Genomic DNA, 13,805 nt, shown 5'->3' on the forward strand with positions numbered 1-13,805 from the left:
ATCTATCTATCTATCTATCTATCTATCTATCTATCTATCTATCTATCTATCTATCTATCTATCTATATGCTTTCTTCACAGTTCTCTGTGTAGCCCTGGCTGTCCTGGACTTTCTTTGCAGACCAGGCTGGCCTCGAAGTCACAGAGATACACCTCTCTACCCCTCTGAGTGCTGGGATTGCAGGCATGTGCCACCACCGCCTGACTTTGTTTTTTAATCTTAAAGAAGAAATGTTTTTTATTTTAGGTGCAAGAGCATTTGTTTGCATGCATGTGCCTGACACCCAAGGAGGACAGAAGAAAGCATCGTGTTCTCGGAGTCTAGGGGTATATATGGTTGTGAGCCACTGTGTGGGTTCTGGGAATTGAACCTGAATCCTCTGGGTGAGGAGCAGTGCTCTTAATCCCTGCCTCATCATCCTCCACCTCCCCCTACCCGTGTCAGATTTCTCTTCTTAATATAAATTCAGTCTACAAATCAGAACTTCACAAGATACAAAAATAGTTGTCTTTTTCTGTTTGTTAGTTGAGTGCTTTTTAAAACTCCTTGCAGGAAGGTGGGTGTATCCCTGGCAGAGGTTATTTTTATGCAGCTCTGCTTGTTCAAATTACAGAAAGTGAATTTTTTTTTCTAAAAATACACTGCTCGTTGCCTGGTGCCTTTAGCCAGAGCCTTCTGTGGTGCAGGGAAGCTTGTAACATTGCATCTAGTGATCTAAATACGTCACAGCATTGAACACTGAACAGAGAAATAACACTTAGTCTTTCCCTGGGAGTCTGTACTGTGGGAGAAAGTGGAGCCTTCCTTGCGTTGGCGCACACTGATGGCTGTTTAAATGCGGAATTCTGGAGTGGAGGTGGGTTAGGCACTGGCTGCTCTTTACAGAGGCAGGAACTAAGATCCTGTGTTCTTTGTTAGATGGTAGGCACAGAAGACCATTTTTACATTTCTCATCGTTCCTCAACTGCCCTGCTAGTCACGTGTACATGTTTACTAATCAACATATACTTGTTGTCATGACAACATGGAAGACAAGTAAAATCCACTGCTTCATGATGTAACACAGCTCCTAAGTGGTATAGGTGCAGGCAGGGGAGAACACATTCTCTCTCTTCTCTCCTCTCCTCTCTCACTCTCTGTCCTTTTCTCTCTGTCTCTTTGTGTCTCTGTGTGTCGCTGTATATCTCTGTCTCTGCTCTCCCTCGTCTTATGCTTTCTGTAGTTCCCAAAAGGAGGAGACCGTGCCTGTATTAGCAAGCACCATGGATAGAGTGAGGTTCTTCTAAGACTGCCTTTTCCGTGAGGTGGTGTTTCCTTACACACTCACTAGGCTGTAGGAATCCAACTCTGATTCCATGTGTAGCAGTGCAAATACACACAGGTTTATAGAGAACAAAACCCCGGAGCACATTTTCCCACTTGAGTTTCTCTGAGAACTGAATAAGCCCAAATGTTCTGCGTCTCCCCAAGCCTGGAGTGGTGACAGTGAATCGATGCTCTGTCTCTTTGCCTTTTGAAATACTTCGGATAATTGTTGAAAGGAAGACCTGTTTCCCGCCTGCGTCCTTTACAAGCAAGCGAGATGTTCACTCCAACAACCGACAGAGGAAATCTGCCAGAAAATTGCCAGCCAGAGAAAAGAAAGAATTTTCTTTTGCTATTTCCATTTCACCTGCCTGTTTTGCTTATGGCATGGAAGGCATGATGGTAGATTTTCTCATGATCCATGGTTAATGCAGTTAAATCCAAAGAAACACTAACTTAAAGCAAGCGACAAGCACAGGGCAGCTTGGTGGCTTGCTCCTGACAGTACTTTTGTAAGCTCCTGTCTTGACATGCTGCCTTGCTGAGCTTGCTTTTTCTCAACACAAGGCAGTGCTTTGGTGGAGGTCTGTATGTAGTCAAATCCAAAGTGAGTTACAACATTCAGCAGAGTTGATTCATTATGAGCCATTCACTGAGTGCCTAAAACATGCTAGCCTTTGGGCAAATTATTGTGCGGAACTGCTGTTTATCTACATACTTTTGGAATATTTAAGATTTTTTTCCCCTTCTGAAATTTGGCATTTTCTTTCAAAAAATGGCAATTGTTAGATGATAAAAATAAAAAGTTTGAGCAAGGTCTGGTGGCACAGAGCTTTAATCCTAGCATTTGGGAGGCAGAAGTGCCTGGATCTCTGTTCTATTTAGCAAGCTCCAGGACAGCCAGGGTTACATAGAGAGACTTTGACTCAAAAAGTTAAAATCCAAAACCAAATAGTTTGATTAGAGATAGTAAGAATTGGAGCTGGGGAGATAGCTTTGTTGGTGCAGTGTTTGCCGTGCAATCATCAGGAGGGCCTGGATTTGCATCTGTAGTGCTAATAGAAGAGCCAGGCATGGCGGTGGGTGTGCCTCTCTAACCCCAGCAAGGAAGGAGTGGGCCAGAGACAGAAGGATCATCAACCAGGCAGCCTGGAGCAATGCATGAGCTCCAGGCTTAGAGAGACACTTTTTGTTATACACTAACAGGGAGAGTGACGGGGATTCCGCCTCTAGCTTCCACCGTACCTGCACACGTGAACGTGAACATGTCTACCACATGCATATGTGCACACACAAATTAACACGTATATATACCCCTCCGCTAAAAATGGTGGGATGCCGACTTAGGAAACCGAAAATGCATACATGCAAACGTATGCTCATGCAGATCACTTAAGAGTTAAGGAAGAAAAATAGTTGGACACCAACGTGCAGGTTTATCTAATTCAGCTGGTTTGTGCCATTGTGGATGATGGGGGTTCACTGTCTGTGCTGGTGAGAACATCCTTGTTATACTCTCCCTTCAGCCTCCCAGCATGCTCTGTTTCAGTTCTCATTCTTTTAATGACTTCTCCCGAGTCCTTGCTCACTGGCCTTCTTCTCTTCTTCTCGTTCGATGTAAGGAAACGGGAGTTTTTCAGATAAGTCTGTTTTTGGATTTTCAATATGGGCACAGCACTCTGACTTCCACTGGTTCTGCTGCCTACCTTCCTATTCCCATCTTCTCCAGCAGTGCTCTCTGACTATGAGGTACAGTGTCTCTCCCAAGGACCCAGGCCACTTCCTACCAGTCTACGACACCAGTGCAAACAGTGCCTGTGAGCACTTTTAGAAATATCCATTATTTTATGCAAATAATAAACAAATGCTTGTTTTGCCTTTGCTGGGAGACAGCACCTGAAAGATACAGTCAGGATGGATGAGCGCGTGATGCCTTGAAGATGCTGTACTTCCAGGTTGGAGTGCCGAGTTCTGTTCTCTGTAAGAAGGGAGTCCAGAGGAGTCAACTACCTCTTCCTCACAGCTTAGTCTCCTAGGTTAATTTTTGTTGCTTTGTTGGGACATTATCTGCAATTAGTTGTTTAATCATGTTACTCTTAAGACAATGATGATATGAAAAAACTAAGCCAAGTCGTTGATGGACCTAGTTGTGAGCGCATACCTGGACAGGGTGTGCCCTGTTGTGTAGAGAGGAACTGGTTTTCTGCAGAAGCCTGATGGCTCTTCAGGGCCATGCAGCAAGGCAGAAGCTCTCTTGCTTAGGTAATGTAAAAGAATGTAAGTCACTCAGAATGTATTTATTTTCCTACAGAGAAAACTATTGCTACAAAAAAAAAAAAAAAAAAAAAAAAAAAAAAAGGAATTGAGGGGAAAAAAACTTTTAAAGGAAATATATCTAAAAATATCTATCCCATCTCTTAGAAAAATTGGCTGGAACACCTGGATTTTTCCGAGTGTAACTTTAGTTAGGCAAACATTGAAAAGATGTGTTTTTATAAAAAAGGAAAGAGTGCTTTCATGGAAAATGACGGCTGGCAGCCCTCTTCAGCAGCAGATCGGTTTTACAAAAAAGGTTTTACTTGTTTGTTTTTGTTTTAAAGAATAAGAAAGTGTGAATTCGGTCAGGGCCAGTGACATTTGCTCAGCTTGATGACCTGAGTTCTATCTCTGGTGCCCACGTGGTGAAAAGATAGAGCCCATATCTGAAAGCTGTCCTCTGATCTCCATGTGTGAAGGTTGTCATTCACACACACAGACACACACAGAAACACACACACAACCCACATGCATGCACACAAATAAATAAATTAATAAAATAATAAGAATTCAAACAAAAAGTACTGGTGATTATCATCATTATGGATTATCTGAGAACATTTACCCATCAATGGGCTTTTTTTGTAGGGTGCCTACATAAGAACAGAGACAAAGATGGATACTGCGGGTACTTTACCATGCAATACTTAAGTGTTTGCTTTAATTTTTGTAATGAACAAGCACATTAAAATTACATTTCAGAATCATAGCTGTGTGGGACATGCTTCATTAGGCTTTAAAAATTGGTGAGTGAATGAAAAAATAAATAAAAGGAAAGGAAAAGAACATGACTGATCCTAGGTATTGTGGAGGAGCATAGCCAGAGACAGACACATCTGGGAGAGTCCAGCATGATCATGACTCTGAGCCATGTGGGGTGACAAGAAGGGAAGAGAGAGAAGAGATCCAAGTATAGCAGCCAGGAGGCCAGAAGTACAAAAGGAGCAAAGAAAGGGGCAGAGAGATCAGGTAACCAAATTGTCTGGATTATAGAGGGATATATAGAGGGCCTCTGGGGTAGAGGGTAGGATATGTCAGCCATACACCCTGTAACAGGTACAGACTGAGGGATGCTGGGAGAACCTGGAGGCCAGGTCTGCTTTGATATTTTAAATAGGCACCACAACTACTTGATCTGGGTTTGAAACTTAACAGTTTTCTCTCTTATAAGTATGCAGAACTGTATTTACCACATACCTAACCCAGGTGCTAGGCAAATAGTGCTGATTTTAAGGGGCTTTAAGTGATAAGGAATGTACCAATATCCTTAGTATATTGAATGGGGACTCAAAGAAAAACTACGAAAAAATTCTGAGAAAAGTTGTAGAGCATGATTTAATAGCTAAATAATCCATTGCTATACATGGGTAAAAATATAAGGACATACTTTACTTTAGTCATAGAGCAATGAAAACTGAGTAGAACAAGCAGTCTGACTGTATACCTCTAGGTGTAGGTGCTGTTTTTAAACTATTTTATTTGGGGTTCCTAAAGCTTCTACTTCCTTTCCAAAACCCTAACCCAAGGTGGGAGAGAAAGAAAGTTAAAAGGGAAAAGGGACATAGACTTCTTTAGACTTAGTTCGGTCTGGTTAGGATCATCAGGGTCTTTGGGAAAATACCAATCTCAGTCATGAGGATATCTACCAGTCTAGGAATAGCAAATGAGCAAATGCAGCAAATGCAGCAAATGCAGCAGCCTTCTTCCTCTTCTATTCATATCCCAGAAGCCCCTCTCCTCTCTGGGCTCTCATATTTATACCCTCTCAGAGTCCTCAGAATTCCACTATCTGCTGCTTTCAAAGACAATGCCCCTCTCTGAGTGGCACAAGGTGTTACCAGTTGGCAAAGACTATACCCCACACGAAGAAATTACCAGCTGTGGATAAACTAAGGCAGTCCCATGTCCCACAGTTGAGATTAGAACAAAAACATAATATAACTGGGTTTTTAAAGAACCCAAAACTTCCACCACACCTAGGAACTCACACACACAGCTCTTGGTAATGTACTTACCAAGTTCATGTTTGGATCTGAATAGCACCAGTGGCAACATTTCCTAGAAAAGGAACTGGTCATATATACCTATCATCAGTGGCAAACTTGGTTGGGCTTGCCTGGCACAGCAGACTGTGAGAGAATTGGTGAAGTCATCAGAATGTCTCATGACTCAAAATAGATTATACAGAACACATTAAAACACTGTAGGAAACAGACAAATGCAGGCAAGGCAATAAAAAGATGTCCTATGTCATTCTTTCCCATTTCTAATTGCTCATGCTTTCATGCAGTTTAAAAATGTAAACTATAAGACATAATTCTTACAGAGATGCTGACAGGGCCTGAATACAGGAGAGCTTATGATCAGACATGAACACACTGAACACTTGCAGCTTTTGTTATAGTTTGCTTCATAGTTCTCCCCTACATTCTCCTGTGGTAAAGGCTTGGTCCCAGCTTGTGGCACTTTGGGGAGGTATTAATGTTAATGTAGTTGAACATGAACCTATGATGGTGATTCAGCTCATAGTTAGGTTAGTTTCTACTTGGTTGACCTTATTGCTGTTTGGCGTCTGGAAAGGTAATGAGTGATACAGGGCAGAGGCAGCTGAGAACCAAAGTCAGGAAGAGGAGTGATGAGGATCCAAATCCCTTTCTATGGACTAACCTGATCACTAGGCCCGCTCTTCTAACCTTTCTACCATTTCAACAGTGTCAGCCTGGGAACTAAATCTCTGAGACAAGGGCCTTTGAGGAAAGCATTCAGAGCTAAAGTACAGACTGTGTGTTCTTTTAAGTGTGTCTAACCTGGGTCACAGGGCCACATGCCTGTTACGATAGCTGTGAGATTGGCCCAATCCATTTATAAGTAGCAATGTCATGCTTCAGTGTCAAAAGGTTGGACAACCCTACCTGTCAGGGCAGGCATACATTATTACATTAATCTTTCTACCAACTGTACAACACAAATAAATTATTGTACACAGCTAATTAAACAGAGCCCAGTGTCATGAAGGGATCTACACAGGTTGCATAGCTAATAAGCAGAAGAGCAGAGGTTTGATTTTAGATTGACTACAGTCCTGAGCCCAGGCTTACTTTACCCCATTTATTAAATGTTACTTTCTTCTTGGCCAAAGGAAGTGACATTAACAATGTTCTCATCGACCTTTCTACCCTCTTTTCTAGTTCTCTGCACTATAGCAAGTCCCTAAAGTCTCTGCACTTTGTCACATGTTCAGAATCTAGCTAATGCTTCATTATTGGCTCTCACACCTTCTGTCCACTTTCTCTTATTTCAGGTTAGCTACTTCAAAACTGAAGTCAGGTGCAATGGAATTTATAGCCAACAACTCAAGAAGAATCTGTACAGCCCAATCCCAGCAAGAGCTAGGCCTTGAGTCTATAGAAGAACTATGCAGTCTTTTCTTTCCTGACGAGTTAAAGATTGTGCCAGCCACATGTTCACATGTGATTCCGTGGGAACTGTGGATATCAAGGGTGGGGACGCCTGAGTTGGATGATCTGCTGTTAGCAGAAGCTGGAAATGTTTAGGACTATATCTGAGTCAGAGGACTTTGAACTATGGACTTATTCTAACAGTTGCTTTTAATTAAATCAGCCTGGCTTGCTTGGATTCTGGCAGGTCAGCTGTTTAGAAAGCTTCCATTCTTTGGAAATGTTCTGACTTTCCCAAGCTTTTATTCAGCATCTTGGATTTTGTTTTCATTTCCATTTTCAGATTTATAATCGCTTAGATACAAAGTGCTGTGGATTCAGACCTCGCAAGGAAGACGCCTGTATGCAGAATGGACTAAGGCCAAACTGTGATGACCAAAATTCTGTGACTTTAGCACACATTATCCAGCGAAAGAATGACCCCAGGCATTTGGTCTTCATAGACAATAAGGGCTTCTTTGACAGAAGTGAAGACAACTTAAACTTCAAATTGCTGGAAGGCGTCAGAGAGTGAGTGTTTTGTTTGCTGTGGAAATCTCATCTCATTCTTTAGCCTAGACTGTTTTGGAATTCCCTGTGTAGCTCAGACTTCCCAGGAACTCACTGTCATCCAAGCTGACTCTAAACTTGCAGTTATCTTCCTGCTTCAGCTTTCAGAGCGCTAGGATTACAGAAAGGATATGTTACACCCAGAATGAAGATTACATTTTCTTGTGGAATGACATCTTGGAAGACCACATGTTTGTTAAACAATTAATAAAGTTCGGAGAAAGCTCACACCTTATGTTAGATAGACTTAATTTCCAAAGAAATCATGAGTGAGGGACAAGCGACCCAAGGAGGAAAAGCAACCCTCTAGAAGCAGCCAGCACATCTCTGAGCAGTCCACAATACCTATACAGCTTCTGCTGCACTCTGTTTCCACTGCCTTGATCAGCCTTCATGGTGAAAACCCATGTGGGTGAGGCTGGACGGATGCAGGCTGACAGGTGACAGAGACTCTGTCATTCAGGCACAGGAATAGACATGGGAAGAACAATAGAGATATCCAAATCTGTAATAAACAGTTTGGCATGTCAATAGAACTAATAAGCATGGTAGGATGCCATATTCTTGATATACCCAAGTGACTGCTAGGAATAGAGTAGAAAAAGAGCTCTCTGAAGAGTAGGGCATCAGAGGACGGTGGGCCCTTTAAGCTGGGTAGGAGAGGTTTGAAGTACTCAGAATCTTTTTGGTAGACTTAGAGTGTGGGGCTGGGTACAAAGGAGGGGCCGCAGGAGGCTGAACAAAGAGCTGTTACATTCAAAATTGACCAAAATCTCTGAGGTGACCCAAACAAGTTAGGAGACATTTGGTAGGACAGGATACAGGGTAAAGGGAGGGAGGCACATGAAGCTAAAGGAGATAGTGCTGTCAGCCTCAGGGCATGCTGATCTTATGCATTTTTTAATATAGGAGATTCAAATTGATGGCTTTTGGCTGGGGTGGGGGTGAAGACAGGCTCAATTCTCTTTAGGGGGCTGCTTCAGTAAGTATGTGGGCAATACCTTGGATGTTCTCCTCCTCCTCTTCCTCCTCTGCCTCCTCTTCCTTCTCTTTCTCAGTTTTCTCCTCCTCCTTCTTTTGTTTGGGAGTCAGGGAGGTCACAAGGGGAAGTGACCTGGGAGGACTTAGAAGCAAGTTATTAGGATACACAGTACGAAATTACCAAATAGCCAATAAAAATATTAAGTTGGAAAAAAGAGTAGCTGGAGCTGGCTACAGAGTCTGATCAATTCCACTTCATGAGTGAATTTCATAGTCAGTGGAGCCACCCTTGTTCACTCAGGAATAAGATTTTTCTAAGGAATTAGGTTTGATTGGAAACTTAAGAGTTCGTAAGATAACACTAGCTCCCCACGAGCTAAGCAAAATCAGGAAAACATCCCAATAGGTCTGAAGTCAGTGGTGTAACTCAGCTCTTCCAAACCCACACCCACACCCACTGGTTTCTCTTGTAATAACTTTGCGTTCGGATGCTCTTTCTCTTACTGGCATGCAGCTCAGTGTGCTCTGTACCGAGATCAAACAAAAGCAAGCCCCGAAGAATGCAGAAGTGTAAAACCCACTGATGATACTCTGCAGCATGTTTCAATTGTTTCTCCTTACCTTTATACTTCAATAACGTGGATTTTACAAACTCTCAACACTAAAAAGCATACCCTTCCTGTGGGTTTTGAGAGTCCCAAGAATTTTTGCCACATCCTTCCCTTGTTGATGCTCTTCACATCTCTGTCAGTTGAAGGCAGAATACATGGCAGATTCTTTCTTTTAAATGCCTAAGCCATGGAGAATTTTTACATAAGAAAATTGACATTCCTAAGATATCACTTACTGAATTGATATTACAGGGACTTATTTCTATACAGGATTCAGAGTGCCAAAGGCTAACATCTATCTATCTTAAACACTCACATAAATATGAACACTTTTATTTATTCTTTCAAAGATTAAACCTTAACTGCGTTATGAGGCATAATTGGTTTAAAGTTAAACCTTCTTTGAATTAAGAAGCATTAAGAAGCAAAGGTGAAGCCTTTATTAAGCTCAGACTCACACATTGGATATTCCCATTAACCAATGCAATGTAAAAACTAAAAGCAGAGTAATGGTTTGTTTTCTTTTATGAACCATACTACTAGTCACTGAAGAGCTTGGCAGTTTTAATAATCTCATCTCATACACTCTGCCTCAGCTAAATTTGCTAAAGGGCTATAGAAGTTACAATTATGGATATTAATACATTATACAACACAATGTTCTTCAGTCATAGCCCACAAGACTGCACAGTACATGTCTTTAGGGAGCTCAAAGCACATAATAGGCCTTATTTAACTCCACACTTCTGGAGCTTGCTAAGCACGTCCAGTTATGTGGCCTCTGGTCTTCTGGCATCATCAGAATTCCTGACTCTGGATCCTGTGTCTTGTCCCCAGCTGTGACTTTCAATAAGTGCATGCCCTTGTCATGCAGTTTTTAAGGTATAACAGGATTTATTTAAAAGTTACTCGTGAACCTCAGTGATTACATGGTGCTTTTAGCAGAATTTCTGAGAGCTAGAGAAGGCCAAGTTGGGAGTGTATCAGAGTATAAACAAAACTTCTAAGATCTTTTGATGCTATATGTGCCAGACCCTAGCTCTAGTCTTTCTACATGAAAAGAAGCAAGTTCAGTGAACTCTCTCAAGATGATTCAGCCAGATCCTTCTTAAGTGAACTCAGAATTTCCAGTGAGATGTTTTTGAATATCCTTGTTCTAAAAGTTTAGTTTTTCTGATTTATTTGAAAACAGTTGCCAGCTTTCTGTTGCTGTAACTAATGATTTACTGTGGCTCACAGCGTTAGAGGTTTCAGTCCATGGTGACCGGGCTCTGCTTCCGGGATGCGTTGGTGGCACTGAATGCCACCACATCTCCATTAACCATTTCCTGCCCGTTAACCAATGCAAAGTAGAAGAGAACAGCAGAGTAATGGTTTTGTTTCTTTTATGAATAGGACTTTCATAAGCAAGGATGGGGAGGTCCTTTTCACCCAATGACCAGGAACTGAAAGAACTGGAGAGGAAGGGATGGAGTCCGAGTATCCCTTTGTAGGAACGCTCTAATGACCCCATCAGTCACCAAACCTCGCCTCCCAAAAGAACCACTCTCATCCAGTCACAGTCTTCTAAGGATGCTTTTTTCTTGTATTTTATTTTTTAGAAGTGTCTACTTGTCAGTGACAAAAACATGTTGGTTCTCAAGGTCCTATTTGATAGTGTGATTTATGCCAGATTAATGAAGGCAGAGCAGCTGGGGGAAGGAATAATATTTCTGAGCAATTGCTAGGAATGAAATATTGCGTTATCGTTTCAGGTTTCCCGAATCGGCAGTTTCTGTGCTGAAGAGCCAGCACTTACGGCAGAAACTCCTTCAGTCTCTGTTCCTTGATCGGGTTTACTGGGAAAGTCAAGGAGGCAGGCAAGGCATGGAGAAGCTTATCGACGTGATCGAGCAGAGAGCCAGAATCCTTCTCACTTACATCAATGCACACGGGGCCAGAGTTGTGCCTATGAACGACTGACAAGGGCTTTCTGCCTTGCGGGCTGATTAGTGTGACATTTACTTTTTCTTAAATAAAGGATATTCACCTCATGTGTTGCTAGGAGTGAGGTAGCAGACTGGAAACAGGAAACGGTCCCAGTACGTATCATGGACCAAGTTAAAAAGTTCTCTAGATTTGAGAAGTATGCAGATTCAGGAAGTTTTGGAATAACATATCAACTGCAAAATGCCTGATTTTTTTTTTTTTTCTTTTGCCTAAAACTCTGGCTTGTGTGTGTCTCAGCATGGCTATTCCACGGTGACTATTACTGATATTTAAACCATTCTCATGCCATTTGCCTGAGCTGACCAACGGCTGGTAGAGAGTTGACTGACATTCTCCTTTGCCGATTGTCACCACACCCTTCTCAACCCTCCGCGGAGGCAATTTGACACCAGGAAATTGAGGCGAGCGATCTGCAAAAGCAGCAATCCTAAAACACCTTCCAAGTAGACATGGTAGTGGGTTTACTACAAATGTGCAGTATATTCTGTGGAGTCTAAAAACAACCAGCTATATCTGATCAACAAAAAGCCTACATCCATCCCTGTTAAGAAATTCACTGCCGGCCTAGAAAGATCCCTGCACAACAATTTGCATTGGTTTACTTTGCTGTCTCAGTTTTGATCCAATTTGTGCCTGGTGGATAGGAAACTAAAAAGTTATGAGACAGGATATTACCTATTTGAAAGTTTATTTGTAAAGTCTCTTAATGTTCCTATTGGTTAGCTGGATTTTAAAGAAAATGTTAAGGTCTCATTTTGTCCAGGCTGGCTTTGAAGTCCTTATGCATCCGAGGATGACCTTGGTCTTCTGATGTGCTGTCTCTCAATTGTTGGGACCTGTTACACACCTGTAAAGGTGTGTAAAACCATGCTCAGCATCAAACTTGGGGCTTCAGTCATGCTAGAAAGGCACTGCATGACTCCCATAACCCCAGCCCACTTTAATGAATGTTTAACATTTGTCATTTTATAAAGGGTATGCTGTAATTTCTATAGTTTTTCAAATTTCTCTGTGTAGTTAGGTTTTATCTAATTTAGCTGATGTTATCTAGGTATTGGTCTACATAGTGATATCCTTCTGAAATGTGCCCCCCCTTTACAAAAGCAGATTGACTGACTTCCCTTTCCCCTTTGGAAAATTAAAAATAAAAAGCTACAAATTTTTATCATACTTGTCTTTTCTTTTGTTCAGTTTTTGTTATCAATGTGTACATTTTCCTACATTCTGATTATGAATAATTTAATATCAATGTGAACTTTTAAAACAGTTTTACATCATAGCAAAAAAAAAAAACAAAAAACATTTGTGTGGATTCTAATTGATACAAACACACCAACTTGTCAACATAGTAAGTCAGGTATAAGAGAAGACAGACCAGGGGGAGAACACTCACTGATCTCTCAGTTCTGCTTTTCAAGACTCATGTCCAAGCATTGTATTTATCATCATATGTGCTTTCCCTTGGAGCGCTGACCTTTGTCACAATCTCCGAGGTTCCTCCCACTGTTAGCTGAGCATGACTGTGGGCCCTGCTAAGTCAGCTGCTATGACTTTTACCTCACACAGCATCTTCTTAAGTATCCTGAAAACACTTTTATACCCTCACTTGACTTAGAAATAAAAGATTTTTGCCAAGTTGTTTCATGCCTTATCATGGTGATCAACTTTCATTTTAATACTTTTTTATTTTTACAAAATTTACCATTTTAATTTACATTGTGATGTTAATTACAGGTGTTTTGAGCTTCTTAAAATTTTGCTTTCATGCCTCTAAAGCTGGATGTGCCTCTGGACATCCAGGCCTCTTTCAGGAGTTTTGTATTTTTGCCTAGTTGTTTCAAGATGCTTAATACTAAACAAAGGTCCCTAGAATATTGATTATTTTAATAATTTATCTTTTAAGGATTTATTTATTTATTACAATTTATTCCCTTTGTATCCCAGTTGTGGTCCCCTCCCTCATCCCATCCCAGTCCCACCCCTTTCTTCTTCTCCCATGCACCTCCCCAAGTCCACTGATACAGGATGTCCTCCTCACCTTTTATCTGACCCTAGCCTATCAGGTCTCATTAGGACTGGCTACATTGTCTTCCTCTGTGGCCTGGTAAGGCTGCTCCCCACTCAGGGAAAGGTGATCAAAGAGCCAGCCACTGAGTTCATGCCAGAGACAGCTGCTGTTCCCCTTACTAGGGAACCTACTTGGATACTGAGCTGCCATGGGCTACATCTGAGTTCTAGGGGTCCTAGGTTATCTCCATGCATGGTCGGAGATTGGGTTGGTGTATCAGTCTCAGAAAAGACCCCTGTGCCCAGAATTTTTGGTTCTGTTGCTCTCTTTGTGGAGCTCCCCTCCAGGTCCCAGAAGATGGAAAGATCTCCCATGCTCATGGAGCGGTAGGATTGACATAGTGAAAATGGCTATCCCATCAAAGCAATTTACAGATTCATTGCAATTCCCATCAAAATACCAACACAATTCTTTACAGAATTTGAAAGAACAATTCTAAATTTCATATAGAAAAACAAAAACCCCAGAATTGCTAAAACAGTCCTGTACAGTAACAGATCGTCTGGAGGTATCTTTTAAGGATTTAT

The 13,805-nt window shown here is 41.6% G+C and overlaps 1 protein-coding gene across 1 annotated transcript in view; it reads left to right on the plus strand.

The window, feature by feature from the left end:
- The window catches only part of Gask1b (golgi associated kinase 1B), a 52,701-nt gene extending 40,326 nt beyond the window's left edge, over positions 1 to 12,375 (plus strand). The window contains exons 4-5 of the mRNA XM_055596627.1: positions 7,364 to 7,590; positions 10,976 to 12,375. Of these exons, the coding sequence (XP_055452602.1) occupies positions 7,364 to 7,590; positions 10,976 to 11,183 (435 nt within the window). The 3' untranslated portion in view covers positions 11,184 to 12,375. The remainder of the gene's footprint in view (positions 1 to 7,363; positions 7,591 to 10,975) is intronic.
- Positions 12,376 to 13,805: the final 1,430 nt, after the last annotated feature.

This window comes from Psammomys obesus, unplaced genomic scaffold, assembly GCF_907164565.1.
Source record: "Psammomys obesus unplaced genomic scaffold, mPsaObe1.curated_primary_1811, whole genome shotgun sequence".
NCBI lineage: Eukaryota > Metazoa > Chordata > Mammalia > Rodentia > Muridae > Psammomys > Psammomys obesus.